This window comes from Lagenorhynchus albirostris, chromosome 16, assembly GCF_949774975.1.
Source record: "Lagenorhynchus albirostris chromosome 16, mLagAlb1.1, whole genome shotgun sequence".
NCBI lineage: Eukaryota > Metazoa > Chordata > Mammalia > Artiodactyla > Delphinidae > Lagenorhynchus > Lagenorhynchus albirostris.
Window position 1 is genome coordinate 14,087,046 of NC_083110.1, and position 20,032 is coordinate 14,107,077.

The following is a 20,032-nucleotide window of genomic DNA, read 5'->3' on the forward strand; positions in this document are numbered from 1 at the left end:
GCTGTACCCTCATGACCTAATCGCCTCCCAAATGCCCTACTTCCTAGTACCATCACACTGGGGGGTAGGTTTCAACATATGAATTTGGGGGTGGGACACAAATATTCAGCCTATAGCACATGGCTATTGTTATCTGTCTCTAAGAACTTTAGAATAAATTTGTCTAACTCTAATAAAAAAGTAAATAAGTAAACAAACAAACGAAGGGTGCAAATGAGGTACTGAAGCGAGTTAAAATCCCTGCTCTGGTACTAAGTGTGGAAACTTGGTGAATTTTCCCGCCTCTCTGGGTCTGGTTTCCCATTTGTAAAACAAATAGGAAGATGTATTGCAGAGCACTATGAATTGTTGTGGGGACAGTGCGGGCTCTGAGTGAGTGGAAAGAAATAAAGGTAGTTGTGTGCCTGGGGAGTCATTTAGCCATCTCTTCTTGTCTGCAGGTTCTAACCACTAGAGGAAAGATATAAGCACCCAGAAGGCGATCATTGTTAGCTACATGGTGTCATGTATGCAATGAGCCTGAATTTCAGGGTTTCCTGGTGACGTTGGACTGGAGACCAAGCGAGGGCTTCCTGCTGCTTCTCAAACCCAAGCCTTCGTCCCTGTCTGTGGGGAGCGCTGGGTGGCACAGTGGGCTCGGGGCACTCTTACCCAGTGGGCTTCAGCAGGGCGGCAGCCTGCTCACAGCATCCCTTGCTGGCAGAGAAAGGAAGGTCCTTGAGAGAATGGCGGTCCCCAGGCAGCCTCTTGAAGTCCTGACCCAGGTGTTCTCTCCGTTGGGGCAGGGAATAGAAAGGGTCCTTTCCCTTTCTGCACTTCCTGGAGGCAAGGGAGAGAGACTGGGCCATCCCATCCTCTGCTGCTCTGTGGGGAGGAACCACAGGGGTACAGAGAGGCTCCGGGACTTTTGTTCCAGGAACCCTCCACCGTGGAGAGGGCTGTGAAAACTCTGCGGAAGCATGGACAGGAGGCTGAGGGCTCCCGTCTAAGGTGGTTGTGCCTGTGGTGCTGAAAATAACGATTAGACTCTCATGAAGAGCTTGGGCTCGAGGTATTTGCAAGTCTGGCAGTTGGGTGGCACCAGGAAACCTATTGGATGAATACCCTTTCCGACACCTGTCTTAGATATAATCTGCCATGTGTCCATCCACCTTGCATGGTCTGAATATCAGTTCCTGTTGAAGTTTCTGAAAGCCAAGGGCAGAACAGCTGGGGCTTTAGAGTGCCAGGTGCCCAGGAATACATAATGAGTTGGTGATTTTGAGAGAAAGAAACAGCATGTCTGTGGTTGGAAAGGGTACCCTGGGGGAAGGGGGACTTTTTCCCCCCCAACATGCCCGTCCTCTGGCCCTCACTGCTACACTAGGACTTCCTAACCGGTCTCCCTGCTGGTCATTTCTTCGCCCTCCACTCTTTCTGCACCTGCGTTCGGCATCCTTAGACCCAGAGGGAGGGGGAAGCCAGAGAGCAGCTGGGGTTGCAGCCAGGCCAGAGGGCTGGTTTGAAGGTAGAACTATGAGTTTACCTAGAAATCGTCAGCACTCTTTTCAGGCGTGTGGGAGACTGGGTTGCTGCTTCGTTGCGCTGATGGTAACATTGACAAGCGAGCCGTGATGTGTGTAATTACGGAACTTCCGGGCTGAATTCTTTTCAACCCTAAGCTGAGATGGTTTCTTCTAGTTATCACGTGAGCCTCTTGGGCCTCCTTGAAGATGGTTATACAACTGGATAGAAACTCAATGAGGTTTATATGGTGGGACATCCAAGGAGCAAGAGGGGTGCTTCTTGAAGCTTTACGGTTCTGGCGCAGGTCCTTGAATCGGGTGAGTCGAGCAGTTAACTGGGGAAAGAGCATCTGATGGCTGAGGGGAAAGCATGTACAAAGATCACAGGACAAGGACACAGCCTAGTAAAAGCTCATCAAGAAGACCTGTTTGGGACTTCCCTGGTGGTCCAGTGGTTAAGACTCCACACTTCAACTGCAGGGGACCCGGGTTTGATCCCTGGTCAGGGTAAGATCAGGATGGCCCCCCCAAAAAAGAAAAAAAAGATGTGTTGGACTATATATAAAATAGATGACTAATAAGAACCTGCTGTATAGTACAGGGAACTCTACTCAATATTCTGTAATGACCTGCATGGGAAAAGAATTTTTAAAAGAGTGGATATATATACATGCATAACTAGCACAACATTGTAAATCAACTACACTCCAATAAAATTTAATTAAAAAGAAAAAGAAGAAGAAGCCCTGTTGGGCTGAAGCACGGTAGGCAGGGGAAGCAGGGTCAGGAAGGGAGTCAGGACACATCAGATTGACAGAGCCGCTCAACCCCCACGCACATTGGAATTGCCCGGAATGCTTTCAAAACACAGATATCCTGGCACCGTCCCCTCAGCCGTCCGAATTGACTTTTGGGCTGTCTGGTTCCTCCACTGAAAAGAATGTTATTGTTGTTTGTGAAGAAATATTTGTTTTCTGAACTTTTACTGAACAAAAGGCCGTTAGCTCAAGAAGGTCAGACCCTCTCTGAAGAGTTTGTGTGAGGATAAAGAGAGGACATAGCCTTTAAAGAGGTTGTGTCTTTCATGGGAGATCCAATAAGAAAATAGCTGGGCCTCCAGCTGAATAATTTGCAGACAGTTGAAGCTGCTGAAATACAGTAGCTGCCCCTCTTGGGGAGGTAACCATCTTTTTTTTTTTTTTTAAATTTTATTGAAGTATAGTTGATTTACAGTGTTGTGTTAATTTCTTCTGCCCAGCAAAGTGACTTAGTTATACACGTATGGATATATATATATATATATATTCTTTTTTATATTCTTTTCCATTATGGTTTGCCACAGAGTATTGAATATAATTCCATGTGCTATACAGTGTGACCTTGTTGTTTATCCATCCTATATATAAGTGTGCCTCTGCTAATCCCAAACTCCCAATCCTTCCCTCCCCCACCTCCCCTCCCCCACCTCCCCTCCCCCTTGGCAACCACAAATCTGTCCTCTGTGTCTGAGTCTGTTTTTGTTTCGTAGATACGTTGATTTGTATCGTATTTTAGATTCCACATATAAGTGATATCATATGGTATTTGTCTTTCTCTTTCTGACTTACTTCTCTTAGTATGATAATCTCTAGGTCCATCCATGTTGCTGCACATGGCATTATTTCATTCTTTTTGATGGCCGAGTAATATTCCATTATATATATATATATATATATATATACACACACACACACACATATATATATATATACACACATATATATATATATATATACATACATACACACATATGTGCCACATCTTCTTTATCCACTCCTCTGTTGATGGATATTTTGGTTGTTTCCATGTCTTCCTATTGTAAGTAGTGCTGCTGTGAACACAGGGGTGCATGTATCTTTTCTAGTTTTCTCTGGGTATATGCCCAGGAGTGGGATTGCTAGATCATATGGCAGCTCTGTTTTGGGGGAGGTAACCATCTTGATGACCAGAAGCTTGGGTGAAGTGGGTGGAGTTCCTGTCAGTTAAGTGAACGTGGGTTAATGCAGGAATCGGGCAAGGAAGCACAGAGTGGTCCAGGCAGTAGCTTTCAAGAAAAAGAAGATGTCACATAATAAAGCAAGCAGTGGCAGAGCTTTTCTTCCTTGCGCTGAGCCCTGACTCCACCTCAGGCTCTCCTTTTCTCCCTTTGGTTAGCTCAGTAAAAATCAGGCAGTGAATGCCATGGAAATCAAGCAGTTGGTATTGAAATAAAAATTTTTAAAGACTTAAAATCTTTAGACTTTGATCATTTCCTCTGGACTGATTCTGGTGTGTGTAGGGAGATGGTGGGTGTGTTGAGGGAGAATCAGAATTGCCATCCTGGGCTTTTTTCTGAAATTGCTGTAAATCTAGAAAATGCTGTGTGGCAGAAATTTGTTGAGGTTCAATTAAATCGTTATTAAATTTGTTTTGCACAATCTAGGGGAAATTCAGTGATACCCTTTCCAATAAGGTCTTGGGTACATTTTGGGGGAGGATGATTATGTTTGAGATTCGGTAATTTTGAAAAATTAATCCAAGATGAATTTCTCTTCTGATGCTCTTCAAGTTGATTTCTGAAGCTTTTTGACAGGAAGCAAAAGAGGATGCAATGTTTTGTCAGCACACAAGACTGCCATCCGTGTGCCCCATCAAACAGTCCAGGTTGTTTTTCAGAATTTCAGGATAGAGGTTAGTGGCCAGAGTAACCTGGCGCCGTTAGGTCCATTTCACTTTTCTGGGTGTCCCTCCCCGGCTTTTGTGTTCTGCTTACCTTTAACAACCAACACCCATGACTCACCTCAGAGGATTTCCTACATGCTACTGGAGTCACTTTATTTTTATTTTTTACAACTCATTTTTAAAAATTGAAGTATAGTTGATTTCCAATGTTGTGTTAATTTCTGCTGTACAGCAGTGATTCAGTTATATATGTTGACTATAGTTCCATCTGCTAGACAGTCGGACCTTGTTGTTTATATATACATAATAGCTTACATCCGCTAACCCCAACCTCCCACTCCAGCCCTCCCCCAACCCCCTCCCCCTTGGCAACCACCAGTCTGTTCTCTATGTGTGTGACTCTGTTTCTGTTTCATAGATAAGTTCATTTGTGTCATATTTTAGATTCCACATATAAGTGATATCATATGATATTTGTCTTTCTCTTTCTGACTTACTTCACTTAGGATAATCTCTAGTTGAGTCCATGTTGCTGCAAATGGCATTATTTCACTCTTTTTGTTGGCTGAAGAATATTCCATTGTATATATGTACCACATCTTTATCCATTCCTCTGCTGATGGACACTTTAGGTCGCTTCCATACCTTGGCTGTTGTGAATAGTGCTGCTATGAACATTGGGGTGCATGTATCTTTTTTTTTCCCCACTCTGTAGATTTTTACTTGCACCCTGTGTGCATATATCTAGGGCACAGAGGACCACCAACATGCGCCAGTACAGTGTAGGAACCCTGCATTACATCCATTAACTTAAACCTATCTTTAAGATCCTGCTTTGAACAAAAAAGAAAGCTTAGAAGGCAATATGTTGAGTGGGAATAAACATTGAAATATAGCAATCATGTCTTCAACTTCTACAATTGTCTTTACGTGCCAACTAACATTTATGCAGGTACTTTACCATGTCATTTAAGTTTTAGAAACTTTGATAAAATCACTAGTAGTATATAACCATGCAGAAAACACATCACGCTGACAGCACAGAGGCAAAGATTTTGCACAGCTTTCCACATTGTGCAGGTTACACACAATACAATATCAATCTTATTCCTAACAGATCCTAAAAAAGATATTTCAAGGCCTAGCTGTAAAGTACAGTACTTTATATCTATATTCTTAATAAAAATAAAATCCACAAATCTTAAAAAGGAATTTTAAATGCACGGCTATATTGAATTGGTAAACTGCAACACAAACTGGTGCAACAGAGGTAACTGAATACCAGTCTCACTCTATATGATGCAAGCATGCTACTTTCCCACTAATTCTTTTTTTTTTATGTAGTTATTTTTTTTTAACATTTTTACTGGAGTATAATTGCTTTACAATGGTGTGTTAGTTTCTGCTGTATAACAAAGTGAATCAGCTATACATATACATATATCCCCATACCTCTTCCCTCTTGCGTCTCCCTCCCTCCCACCCTCCCTATCCCACCCCTCTAGGTGGTCACAAAGCACCGAGCTGATCTCCCTGTGCTATGCAGCTGCTTCCCACTAGCTATTGGTTTTACATTTGGTAGTGTATATATGTCCATGCCACTCTCTCACTTCATCCCAGCTTATCCTTCCCTCTCCCCGTGTCCTCAAGTCCATTCTGTAGTAGGTCTGCATCTTTGGGGTGCATGTATCTTTTTGAATTATTGTTTTTTCCAGATATATGCCCAGGAGTGGGATTGCTAGATCATACGTAATTCTACTTTTTGTTTTCTGAAGAACCTCCATACTGTTTTCCACAGTGGCTGCACCAACTTACATTCCCACCAACAGTGTAGGAGGGTTCCCTTTTCTCCACACTCTCCCCAGCATTTGCTTTTTGTAGACTTTTAAATGATGGCCATTCTGGCTGGTGCGAGGCGATACCTCATTGTAGTTTTGATTTGCATTTCTCTAATAATTAGTGATGTTGAGCATCTTTTCATGTGCCTGTTGGCCATCTGTATGTCTTCTTTGGTGTAATGTCTATTTAGGTCTTCTGCCCACTTTTGGATAGGGTTGTTTGTTTTTTTTTTTTGTTCAGTTGTCTGAGCTGTTTGTATATTTGGAAAGTAAGTCCTTGTTGTTTGTGTCATTTGCAAATATTTTCTCCCATTCTGAGGGTTGTCTTTTCATCTTGTTTATGGTTTCCTTTGCTGTGCAAAAGCTTGTAAGTTTGATTAGGTCCCATTTGTTTATTTTTGTTTTTATTTGTATTGCCTTGGGAGACTGATCTAAGAAAACCTTTGTGTGATTTATGTCAGAGAATGTTTTGCCTATGTTCTCTTCTAGGAGTTTTATGATGTCATATCTTATGTTTAAGTCTTTAAGCCATTTTGAATTTATTCTTCTGTATGGTTGGAGCCACCTTTTTCAACTCGCCAACACAGGCCTAAAAGGCTCAGAAATTTACACTAATCCCTTCCCCTGCCCAGAGCACTTAGCCTTTGACTATCTGTGCAGGAATAGGAAAGCCAACTCCGAGGTGTAGTTTATACTGCAGGGCACACCTCAAGACCAGGCTGGTTTCTTACCTTTCTGCTTCCTTCTGCCTCCCATGTTGGTCTCACCTAAGGGCACTTCCTAAATAAATCACTCGCCTGTGACTCTCTGACTCAGGGTTAGCTTCTGGGCAACCCATCACCTTCCCCATAAGACAGTGTCGTGAGAATTAAATGAGGTAGGTGCATGTAAAGCACTTATTGTTTGGCCCCAACATGTACTAAAAAATGTTAAACATTATTAGCTTGGTTCTCATCTCTGTGTTTTGGACTCTGATAGATTGGTGCCAAATTGGAACATCAATCCATCGGGTTGGGCACTGTGAGGAAATAGCGGAATAAAACTGGAAGAGCATGTGAAAGTGCATCTTAGCCTCCCAAGGCCTCACCACCCTGGCTACCTATGCAAATGTCAGCAAAATGGGTGCAAGGGTACCCGCAGTACAGAATTTGCTGCGGAGAGAGTCCACCTTATTATTATTATTTTTTTAAAAGATTGGTAAGCCCATTTCTCTAAGAGTTGGAAATTTCAAATGTTTGGCCATTTACTACAACTACTTACTTTTAAAGAATTCTCTCCAATACAAAAATTGAAAGATATACTAGTGGTGGTCATGAGGTCCCAGCATCCCAGTGGGCGTGAGGCTGGGGGAGAAATCACAGCGGTCTGAACACCCTCCATCTCATGAATTAGGTAGTGTTGCTCTGTGGTTCACCACCCAGAATGGAAAACTAAGTTTTATATTCATGTTGATATGACTCACAGAATTCAAGAGACTCTTTGAAAAATCTGTAGAATTTGTACTGGTAGGTTACTTTTTCTTTACACTTCATATGTGAAATAAAATTAGAAGGCAACCTTCAATGCATATGCACAAGCTCTCTAGGGATGTATTTATTTTTTGGGAAAGGTTTATTGCAGGGCCAAGCAAGGAGAACATGTGGCTTGTGCTCAAAAACCCCGAGCTGTTGGATGGTTTGGGGGGAAAGGTTTTTTATCTCTCGGGTTTTTTTTAAAGGCAGAAAATCCAGCCCTTATTCTATGGAGAGCAGGGAGGAACAGTGAGGGCAGTGTCTTCTTGGAAAGAGCCATACTCTCCTCCGTCCTCCTACCACTTGCCTTTTCTCTTTCCATAGCTCTTATTTTCTAACTCTTTAATCACTGTCATGAAGCACTAAGCAGCGAGGCTGGTACACAGCTTGAGAAATGCAGGCAAAGACAATACAGTAATTTTGTAATGTGCAGAGTTGTCCCCTCTCCTGGATTTCTTGCCTGGGTATTTCACATGCTGAGTACACAGGTTTATTTACTGAGTGATAACTATGTGTCAGGCACTGTTCCAAGTGCTTTACGTAAATCATCTCACTTAATCTGCACTAAAAACTCAGTGAAAGTTGTTTCCATTCTTTTCTGGATGACTAAAGCTTGGAGAAGTAGTGTATCTTTTCCCACACCAGTTAAACTTAACATTCCATGGGTATTATCCCTCCATTGGGGACTACCATGAATCATCAAATCAAAAGGATGTTTATTTTTATCCGATTGGGAGGAAACAAAAAAAAATGCCCAAACTTTGGTTGGCATCCAAGCACAGAGATATGAATCAAGTTCTTTTCTTATTGATTGCCTGCTCCGTCTAACCATTCTTGTCTTTGGGATTGAGAATGTATTCAGACTCAAAGAATTTAAATACTCCTTCCATGGGGCCACATTTGGGAATCACCCATTTCATCTACATTCTGGAAATGCATGTCACTTACATGTTCTGTTCCTGGAGAACTGGTGAGCAACAGGAGGGAGTTGCTGGCAAGTCACTTCATGTCTCCTACTGTTGTTTCTAACACTTTCACGTCTGTGGATGTGCAACTGTATGATTGATTTGTTTCCACCCAAGAGTTATCTGCTCCCAAATTATTTCCATATTTTGTAGACTATAGTCTGTAAATGTCTAACTGATGAGGCACCTGCACATGAACCCAGTGAAATATCCCGCAGCTAAATGGCTTAAGTAAAAATACCCAACTTAAAGGCACTAGCAGCACAGGGTGAGATTTTCAAATGCAGCCAAAGGGAAGAGCATGGCTTCTCCTCTGACAGGAGGTCAGCAGTGTTGCCATGCCAGTGCATACATCACCTGCCTCCTAATTGGAAATTTAAGAGAGCAAACTCTTCATCTGAAAATTAAGTCATGAGATATGGAATAATCTCATAAATTAGCACTTTGGAAGAAGGAGGTGTATCCAAGGCTCACGGTGCTTAATTCAACTTCGGTGGCTCTGGTCAGTGCCCCTTCTCCCTCTTTATTTTTTAAAATTGTGTTTAGCCTTTTTCTTTTTTTTTTCTTCCTTGTGTTGTTTCTTGATTACTTACACACATACACACACACACACAGAACACAAACACATTCTCCACGGCTAACTTTTAACTCTACCTCTTTTATGCAATAGTCACATTCTTCTAGAAAAGAGGAATTACTGCTGCTTGCCCACTGGCATCCAATTAGGGCATTCAATTAAAGAAATACCCCATATATTTCCGTAAGAAAAAGTCTGGTAAATCTTTAGCTTGCAGAAAGGCATCCAATTCAGAAATGCTGCACTCATTAAGTTTCCAAATTCAGAATTCACTTTGTTTTTTCCTCTGACTAGCAGAATTTATTCTACTTAGCCAATGTCACAGTGATGAAAAACTGAATTTTGACAACTGATATACCATACAATGGAAGTAAGCGTGAAAAAAAATCTTAGAAGCATAGAATTCCTGCTTTTGAATGTCTATAATGAAAATACTGGAGTTACCTCTAAACCAGTACACTTTGTGGTTCCCATAATGCTGATATAGGGTTGTTGAAATCCTTGATGGTTTGCCAGGCATTGCCACAGGAGAGATTTAGACCAAGACTTTCTATATGTAAGACCCCCCTGGTATGCGTTATGTAAAAGGTGTCTGATCTGGACCACCCACCTTTAAAAGGTGTGTAAATGTATTGGAAACTCACTGTCTTTTTCCTGCGGTTATTTTTTATAGTTGTCAACTCCTTTCCATGGAGTCATGGGGAATTTGCCGCTCAGAAAATCCCCCCCTGTGACCTCACTGGAGACCCTTCTTCCTTCTGAGCTTGGGCAAATATTACACTACCTAGAAGTCCAGAGCTTTTTAACAGATTTTTCCAAAGGCTTTTCTCAGATCTGCTTCTGAAGAAAAGACTGATCTTCATGAGTCCACCAATGCAAACTTTGACTTAACTGCTGGTGGAATCCCCCAAAATCCGGTTATAAGAAGTCCAGTAGGGGAATGGACTTAGTCCATTAGTCCATTTTTGTTTTTTCCAGAACTGTACCACGTCTAATGACATAACCATATTAGCCAAGAGCCAAGATCCAGACCCCTCATTTACATCATGGCATTGCACCATGCTGGCAATACTGAAAACAGAGATGACGGTCATTCAAGCTGCCTGGTTCCTAGAGGACACACAGCCCCCGTGACCCAGCACCTTTAAAGTTTTGACAGTTTTTTAAAAAAGCAATGAAAATTACAAACATGATAATGATGGTAGTCCTTAAAGAAAAACTGGAGGCATTTTATAGCTAAACGATTTTACTGGCTTTTCGTGAAATAAAAAACACAAAACAAACCACCATGGTTAAAAGGCCATAATCAGCGTTAACCAAATGAACCAGCCACTTGGTTACAGTAGCTGATAACAAACACTAGTGGATATTATTGCTTATACCCAGGTTCATTTATATGTCCATTACATTTTGGCAAGATTACAATCACATGGGAGCTTTGGTTGTATAAATTCCATTCTGACTACTCATCGAAAACTCAACTCCTACCATTTTATGATGGGATATATGCCGATTCTTCCTCTCATTCTGTCTCCTTTCTCCTTCCATTAATGACTTACAACCTACTGACCCCAAATTAAAGTAAAGGCATTTACAATCATCCTATCCTTCCCTACTCTGCTGCCCCCTCCTTTGTCCCGAGAGGGTGACAAAGGAGCCTCTTTATGGCTGGGCCTCTCCCAGCTCTTGAATCTGGTGTGTATCCCCTGCCAGTCATAAATGTCCACCTGTAATCTGGATAGATTTTCAAATATATTTGGCTGTAAACATTGGAGTTTGGATTCAACTGTCTCCTTTCCAACTTCTGAAAGGTAGAAAAAAAATCAACAGCTTTTAGCATCAGTAAATTGACTTCCTGAAAGAATAAGTCCCAGCCTCCACCATACAACATCCCTTGACAGGTATGGAAGTGTGGCCTGAAAATGCTCTGCGTGAGTGCTGTAACATTTTAATTTACAGAGAAGCAGTGATTGACGGCCTCTCAAAACTCCCCTGCTCAGTACTTTCTATTTTAACACTGAAAACTCAGAATGACAAAGGGTCAGAACTAACTCACAATAGCACCATTTCCGTCTAGACTCTTGGAGTAAAATTCCCATCTTCGTTGGAGAATGCAGTGACCCTAGACGACCCAGCCTCCAGCTTCGTGCCTTCACAGGCCCCGCTGAATTTCAGCAGGGGTGGGTGGTCTGCCTTGGTATACTTCTGCAGCAACATGAGTTTTCCCTGGGAAGAGTTAAAAATATGGGTCTTACAAAGTGGAGTTGGCCGCAGGTGAGAGACCTGAGGAAGCCTGTTTCCAGTGGGGAGGTGTGACAAGCCTGCAGACGTTGGGACAGAGTCCGGGGACCCTTTCCCTTGCCCATCTCGATTCAAGTCAGTGGAGAATCTGCATGCAGAAACACGGCAAGATCAAGGAACACTGAGAGATGTACGTCCTAATACAGCAATCCGAACACCAATGCTCTTACGGCATCTTCTGTATTCAGGTCCACCAGAGAGTTTGCCCTGGATAATGCTGGGATTTAATAAGCCCTTCTAATGATTATAAAGATTGTCCTCTTAAATCTAGATGTTTTATACAACAGAAGATGTGATATCACTATATTTTACATGGCACATATAACCATATAATTACTAGCACTTACATGGCAAATATCGTAAATATTACACATTCTTGGAGTGGACTTTGTAATTATACCGATGCTATTCAGCAGAACAAAGATGAAACACTCCCTAACTTGCACTTTGGGGAATTTCATTCCAACCCTTTACTTCACGACAGAAGGATAACCCTCTAAGTAATAATGCTTGGTGATCACATGAGCAAAGAGAATCACAGGGCGACTTCATGGTTAATGTGTGGCTTGTAAAATAAAGTAATACACAGTATTTTCATTTACAAGAGACCATATAAAAATATTTTCCAATTTGGAATTCGAAACATGAGAGCTGGATTCTTTTTTCCTTTGTATAAAAAGAAATGAGATAACGGACTAAAGTTTATTAAGCCTTCTAACAAAAAATATACAAGTTTAAGGAATGCAGTGGGCGTCAACTTCCCTTTCTGTCCAGGCTCATGGATGGTGAGCTTGTGCTTTGATCCCAACACAGATAAATGCATGAAAGTGGAGGAAGAGCAGCGCCTGCCACCTGAACTACACCTTATCTCTAATAGTAAGACCGATTTTACAGCAGTGCTTTGAAAAGTGGTGTGTCAGATTTCTCCTTTTTTTTTTTTTTCTCTTCTGCCTCAGGCGACCGCTGGAGATGAATTCCAGAAGCACCACTTTCGTCTCGAGTGATGTTTATTTAGTGCAATATCTTCCTTCTCTCTTTCCCTTTTCACACGCTGGTAGTGGTCTTCTTCCTTCAGGTACCACACGGGGGGCCAGCGGTGCCGCTCAAAGTATTCCTGGTTGTCTGGGGAAGGAAAGATGCAGATGGTGATACCTGCTCTTCATTCATGGCCTCTCTGTGCCAGTAGGTTCTGTGCTTAGGCTTCTTATATATGATTACCGTGTGCTCATCATCTCAGCCACCCAATGGGCAGGGACTGTGGGTAGGGCCAGTGGCAGACTGTGACACCAAAGTTTTGAGAGGTGGAATCACTTGCCTAAAATCACACAGCTGGACACAGAGAGCCTGAACCCAGGACCCCTTCACTTCAGAGCGTAAGCTCGCTCCCAAGCACGCCTCCCTGGACAAGGGCGAGCCAGCAATCTCTGCTCGCTCCACAGCAGGGCATCCTGACCGCCCCCTCCGCCCAGATCCCCCCCGGCCGTGAAGTTCTCCAGAGATGATTTCCAACCTCCGATTCCTTGGGTCACGTCACGTGAATCTGTGACTACCGTACAAGGAATTCTCCATGAGCTGGGGGCTGCCCGCGTTCCTTCTCGAGGGCAGTGAAGGTAAAGCCTTCAGCCACAGGTGAGGGGAACTGGACAGATGGGGACCGCACGGCCTCACCTGCAGATTTCGATTTGATTTCCTTGCGGAACTTGGAACAAACACTGTTGTAGTTGGTGCAGATGTGGTGCAAACACCAGGCGGCCAGCTGGTGGGCATTGTGAAACTGCAGGGAAGGGACCAAAAGGGGGTCAGACTCTGTTTTCTAAAGTGGGGCTCCAAAGAAATAAAAAGCCACAGGACGGGTCAAAGAAATAAAGGGCCCAGATGACTAATTCGGAAACCTCTTGTTTTGACTACACGGTTTTGACTCTGCCCATGGTTCCGACGCCAGCCACGCGTAAGCGTTCGGCACACTCCCCCCCTCCCCCCCCACTGGGATATGTGCGCTAAAAATAATCACTGTATCAGATCAGGAGTCTAAAGTATGCCTTGCCCTCCTCTTCTCCCCTTCCACCTGCCCTCTAACGGTAAGTGGCCGTGGCCTCTGGAAGGCACCAGACCACGGGAGAAAGCAGCGATGTCATCTCCGTTTAAGGAGCCTGGGCAACAGAAGCCTCCGTGTTGCATGTCGAAGCTCAGGGGGCTGGGGCCCGAGAGCTAAAACAGGAGCACGAAAGATCAGCGCAGGAGCACGCGGCATGTGTGCCTGTCCTCCACCTGTCCTCTGGTTACATAAGAAGAGCAGGCAGTGTGGGCGGGGACGGAGGGATCCAGACCCTCGATCCACCCTCTCCTTTCTGAGCAGACGCTCAGGACAGTGGCAGCTGAGGAAGCCGTGACTGCAAAACATCCGATGCTCAAAAACCCACAGTCCACTCCCCATTCCCTCCCCCAATTTGGCAGGTCCCCCCATCCCTCACTCTTTCTGTCCAGGCCCCTTTCAGGCATCCATTCTGTTGTCTGTTGCTCTTGAAGTTTCTTTGAGCAGGTGAACCCCTGAAACCTACAGTGCGCTTCCTCCAGGGCCCCCGTCAGTGCCCTGAACAGAGGCCAAGAGAAAAGCCAACGCCCTCAGAAACTAACTCAAGGAACTCTCTGCAGATCACAAGCCCAACAGGACAGACAGTTCTAGCAGGTGCTTCCGACTTCTCTCGATAATAGATTTCCTTCTGCAAGTCAGAGCAGAGCAGTGCGGTACTGGCGTTGGCTTGTACCTGCTCGAGAGCATCACGGAGCTCGGTGACTTCAAGTTGTTAAAGTTGGCCACGTAGGGGTATTTACACCCCAGAAACTGGAAAATGCAACAGATCAGCGTCCCACCTGTCCCCAAGCTGACTGTTAAATACTTACCCCTTGGGTTAGGGTCTAACAAATGAGCTAAGATGTGGGAGACTCTGTCCTAAACTCTTCCTGCCACGGCTTGTCAGAGATGAGCAGGAATCATATTATTTCTTTGCAGGGTGTATGTGTGGGCGGGGTCGGGGGAGGTCACGGGGTGGGAACACACAGCAAACAAATAGATACAACTGTAAATCATTACCTCCAGTGGGCTGGCCCTATATGAAGTTCTGGGTCATCTGATTGTTCTCGAGGAGGAATACTTACTGGAGAGGGCACAGGTCATAAGCTGTCCTCCAGGCCTGTTTCAAAACACCCCCAAATTCCCATTTGGACAGTGTTGATGGGGCCTTGCTGATTTGACTTGTAATTGATGTCTGTTCTCAGTTTTAACTGGAACCTCTGTGAGGTTGTTTTTCACATTGGATTTTAATAAGTTGTGCTTGTGTCTGTTTCCCTCAGTGGCCTAGGACGGCCCCAAGGGCAGAGAATCTACCGTGTTTGTATCTCCATGTCCTCTCATCTAGGGTGGTGCCTGGTACAGGGGGAGAAAATACCAAATCCTTGTTGAATGTTAAGTCAGAGTGAGCAGGTTGCTGTGAAGTCCTGGTCCACTGTTTTCCCTTCTGAGAAATCTGGATTGAAACTGCCTGACCTAAGACTCAGTGAACCACTGCCCTGAGAAAGGGAATGAAGGAAGCCAAACCTAATAGGCCACAGAAAAAACTAAAGAGTTTATTCTTAGTTCCTTCAGAGTGTAAACTCATGGCCAGGGACTAGATAACTCTGCATACGTGCCTTGTATTACGAGAGGGCTTCCTCTCTTTGGTGCTCTTTCTGGAACATTCTCTCCCACCTGATTCTCAAAATAATCTGTAAGGTTGACAGGGTGTGAATTACCATCCTTATTTCCTACAGATGAGGAAACTGAGGCAGAGTTTAGCTTTGCGCATTAAGTAAGTTACGTAGTGACCAAGCCGAGGCTGGATCTCAGACCCTCTATGGAGGAAGGTGGCAAGTGTGTATGGGGATTATGGAAACACAACGTCAACAGTAACAAGTACTGATGTAAAAAAAAACCCAGGAGGGCTGCAGTGAGACGTGAGGCATCCAGCACTGGACTTCACGAAATCCTAGAAACTGTCTGATCTCGGCCAATCCGTGTTTGAGAATTCAAAGAAGGAGAGAGAATGCCTTCTCCTCCCATGCCCTGAGTTGTTCTCCCACGTGTGAAGCTGGTGCCTTGGGGCAGGGGGAGGGGGGCACAAGGGGGCTGGCGTGTGGGTGGGGTCCTTGTTGTTTTATTCAAACAAAGCCCAGCAGGGTGAACTGTGCATGAAACGTAAAACTCTCAGATCTTCTCGTTGCACACAGTGGGGGGCCTCTGTGACTCGGTGGTGACATCTTTATTTAGACAGATGCAACAGCGGAATGTTGCATCAGCGTTAAACGAACTGGTTGAACACACTGAAAAGGTGAAAGGCAAACTGCTACAAACCTGGGCCAATTCCAAATAAGAGAGCACTTCCCCGTCGATGCCCACGCCACTCATGGCGGCCCTGGTCAGCTCCTGGACAGCGTGCTGCTCTGGGGAGGAGAGAGGGAGCAGGAGAAAGTTAGTGCCTGGAGGCCGTGGCCCGGGAGCAGCCACCAGGGGAGGAAGCACGGGTCACAGCTCCACGTGAACTGAACCCAGGGCCCACTCTGCCGCGTGCCTTTCAGCACAGGGAGTCCTGGTCTCCGGCCAGTGCACCAGCGACTCCGGGGATACTTGTTCGCCTTCTGAAATCTCTAGAGTCCTCCAGACCTTCTCTGTCCAATATGGTAACTACTGGCCACCTGAAACTATTAAACTTAAATTAATAATTAAAAGTAAACCAAGTAAAAACTTCAGGTCCTCAGCCACGCAAGCCGCATTTCATGTGTATCGGCCAATGCGGACACAGGAAGTTTCCATCACTGCACATAGTTCTGTTGGAGCGTGCTCTGGACAGGCCAGTACCTGCCTAGAATCCTCTATTTTTTTTTTTTTTTTTTTTTTTTTGCGGTACGCGGGCCTCTCACTGTCGTGGCCTCTCCCGTTGCGGAGCACAGGCTCCGGACGCGCAGGCTCAGCGGCCATGGCCCACGGGCCCAGCCGCTCCGCGGCATGTGGGATCTTCCCAGACCGGGGCACGAACCCATGTCCCCTGCATCGGCAGGCGGACTCTCAACCACTGCGCCACCAGGGAAGACCTAGAATCCTCTAGACTCCGTCATATCTTCCTGCTTGACAGTTTCCCCATTCACATCCCTCCAATTCTCAGTACTCTCTGACCGTGGAGAGACTGAGTAACCGGAATGAGTCCAAATGGGGAATTAAAATTGTGAATGTGTACGTGTGTCTCAGCAGCAGCAGACAAGGGACATGTTCAACCTCTCAGATTCCAAAGGCTGGAGGGGGAGCTTCAGCCAGAAGTCAGACAAGTCTAGATGGGAGAGCCATTTTTGCTTTGAAGCTGTGTTCCAGGCTTCTAAGATGAATTCAAACTGTGGTTCGGAGACTGAGCTGTGTCTTGCCTCTGTTAGGCTGTTGCCCTCCTCTGGCACTGACGTGTGGGTACAGTCTTGGCCCGGCATTTCTGGCTCCTTGATGCTGATGTATTCTTTTTTCATCTCTAGCACTGCATCTATTCTTCTAGTATATGGTCCAAATCATGCTTACTTTCTGCTCTGGTTCTATCGATACATACTTACTTGTTAGTCAGTACGCCCCCATCTGGTCAACAGGGTATCAAGATTGGGATGGTTTCTTTGACACAAGCTTCCTCAGCTCGATTGACAAACAAAGAACTATTTGGAACTAAATCTCCCAGAGGAGTCACTGGGTTTTTTGGTTTTTTTTTTAAAATAAATTTATTTATTTTTGGCTGCATTGGGTCTTCATTGCTGCGCATGGGCTTTCTCTAGTTGCGGCGAGCAGGCTTCTCACTGCGGTGGCTTCTCCTGTTCTGGAGCAGGGGCTCTAGGCGCACGGGCTTCAGTAGTTGTGGCACGCGGCCTCAGTAGTTGTGGCACATGGGCTTCAGTAGTTGTGGCACGTGGGCTCAGTAGTTGTGGCACGTGGGCATCAGTAGTTGTGGCACGTGGCCTCAGCAGTTGTGGCACACGGGCTTAGTTGCTCCGCAGCATGTGGGATCTGCCCGGACCAGGGCTCAAACCCATGTCTCCTGCACTGGCAGGCAGATTCTTAACCACTGCGCCACCAGGGAAGTCCAGTCACTGGGTTTTAAATTTTAGGGAACTGCAATATTTCTTGATATTCATTTAACACTTTGCCTTGCAAGGCATTTTCACCCCAGAAACCGACTTTTAAACACTATGGTCTAAACACTCTATACTACACACCAAACACTATATAAAGGATTAAAGGAATCACCTTAGGAAGCTATTTACTAAATAATCATAATAGTTAGTAATAGCATTTAATAAGAAAAGTAAACATACATAGAAGTCTATAGTTCACACAAGAAGGTTTCTTTGGGTCAGTTTCTTCCATGGAGAAATCAGTCCCATATTTTCATCACCACACTTAATATTTAAGCAAAAATGGCACTACTTCAAGACTGATTGCAAACCTTGTTCAACAGATTTGCCTCCAAATTACTTTTGACTATTTAAAAAAATTCAATTTGTTTTCAAAGGACAAATACTTGTAAAAACTGGATAGTCAAATGGCTTGGGACTCTTACTTCTGAAAAAAAGAATTGCAGCCTCCTAGAGTTAGTATTTAAAAAGCAGCAATACTCATTTGAATCTATGACTTCAGGTATATTGGTTAAAAACCGTTTAAAAAAATGAATAGCAATACTTCAACCATCTCTTGTTATCCAACTGGTGAAGAAGGGAGGTAAGGAGAAAACTTTGATCTCCAGTTGGTTGAGTGTAGTAGAAACCTGGAATACAGAGAAGTAAATCTTTTCTCTAGAGACACTGGCAGAAAGTCAAGGGCAGATATGACTGGTTGGTTTGTTCATACATTCATTTTCATTTAATGATTCAACAAATCTTTACTGAGAACCTCATATGCTCAGGCACTTTTCTGTGTGCAGGGGATAAGCCAGTGAGCAAAACAGGCACCATTCTGCTTTCACGGTTAACAGGAGTCAACTAAACGTAGCAATAAACACCCTTATTGCTAATCGAAACCTTTGGTGAATGAAGCACAAGGTTTAAATTCAAGAAAAACAATATTCGAAAGCGTGTATCTTATTTTGACCTGCTTTGGCTCACCAACTGAGCAAGTCTAGAAATGATACCTACGATTCTGTGAAGTTAAAGCAAGTCTCCCTTTTTCCCAAAATGGTCTTGACAATGTCAGAACATTTTCTAAAATAGCTTTAAGAAAACCACTTACATAACGCTTACTAGGTGCCAGACACTGTTCCTAAGGCCTCTCTCTCTCTTTATATATATATAATCTCTTAACTCATTTAATCTTCATAACTCTGTAGTAGAATATTATGATCCCCATTTTAAAGAGAGAGAAAGCTGAGACCCAGAGCAGTTAAATCAAGTAGGAAATCAGCCAGCCAGTAAATAGTGGAGCCAGGATTTGAACCCAGGCAGTCTGGATCTGTAGCCTATGTTCTTACCCACTGCCTCCTACTGCCGCTTTCTTTCTTTTTTTTTTCGTGGCTGCGTTGTGTCTTCGTTGCTGCGCGCGGGCTTTCTCTAGTTGAGGCGAGCAGGGGCTACTCTTCGTTGCAGTGCGTGGGTTTCTCACTGTGGTGGCTTCTCTTGTTGCGGAGCACGGGCTCTAGGCGTGTGGGCTTCAGTAGGTGCAGCATGCAGGCTCAGTAGTTGCGGCACTCAGGCTTAGTTGCGCCGTGGCATGTGGGATCTTCCCAGACCAGGGATCGAACCCGTGTCCCCTGCACTGGCAGGCAGATTTTTAACCACCGGGGAAGTCCCCTGCCTCTTTCTTAGACGCTGTGACTGAACACATATTATGGGGATAAATGGACACAACAGCTTTATTTCCAATTCTGTGGTCCACCCACAAATGAGGCAGAGGGCATAGAGCACGGGCCTCAGGGGCAGGGGCCATGCATTACTCAGCTTTAAATGTGCATCAGCAGGACCTACTACAAAGTAGGTGCTGAAAAAATAGTTGCTGAATTGAACTGGGCTGTCTGATACATTTGATCCGTTCATATCACCCTGTACCAGACAGTCCTATATTGGGTGATAAAAAATAAATTTTTATTCCCTGGAAATCTTATTTTTGCTTAAATGCGATTTTGATAAATATGACAGTCAGACACCGCATGGCCCTGAGTCATCAGCCTTACCTGCAAGCGCGACCAAGTGTGGCAGGCAAAATCTGTTTGCCAAAGCAATTAGTTCCAGTGGGTCCAGGTCCAAGTTAGGTGACAACTGCTTGGTATAAAGATAATCCAGTACCGCCTGCATTGACATCTTGTTTATGTTCGGGAGATATACCTGAAATGTGATTTGAAAAGGTAAGTTCTGCTGAAGAAAGCAGTGGGCACGTTTTCAGGCTCTACTGCTTGTAAATATCCCCACTGTGTGATTCACTGTTAGTGAGTCTGGGACACCTTGCTCTGAGGCTGTGCAGAGAAGTCATTTACTATTTATGGCTTGAAACATAACCGTTTGATTTGTAGATGACAAAAAAGTGGGGCTGCCTGACATAGCCTGATTTGGAATTTTTAAATGGCTGTTTGCGCTTATAAATCAGACC

General features: G+C 44.3%; 2 protein-coding genes across 10 annotated transcripts in view; one reads left to right on the forward strand and one right to left on the reverse strand.

Annotated features, from left to right (window-relative positions):
• Positions 1-20,032, forward strand: part of CDK1 (cyclin dependent kinase 1) — a 221,929-nt gene that overhangs the window by 71,153 nt on the left and 130,744 nt on the right. The window lies entirely within an intron of this gene.
• Positions 12,081-20,032, reverse strand: part of RHOBTB1 (Rho related BTB domain containing 1) — a 68,417-nt gene continuing 60,465 nt past the window's right edge. For all 7 annotated transcript variants that reach the window (XM_060127176.1, XM_060127177.1, XM_060127180.1 and 4 more), the window contains 4 exons: positions 19,620-19,770; positions 15,785-15,873; positions 13,066-13,171; positions 12,081-12,519 (listed from right to left, as the gene is read on the reverse strand). In XM_060127176.1, the coding sequence (XP_059983159.1) occupies positions 12,350-12,519; positions 13,066-13,171; positions 15,785-15,873; positions 19,620-19,770 (516 nt within the window). In that variant the 3' untranslated portion in view covers positions 12,081-12,349. The remainder of the gene's footprint in view (positions 12,520-13,065; positions 13,172-15,784; positions 15,874-19,619; positions 19,771-20,032) is intronic.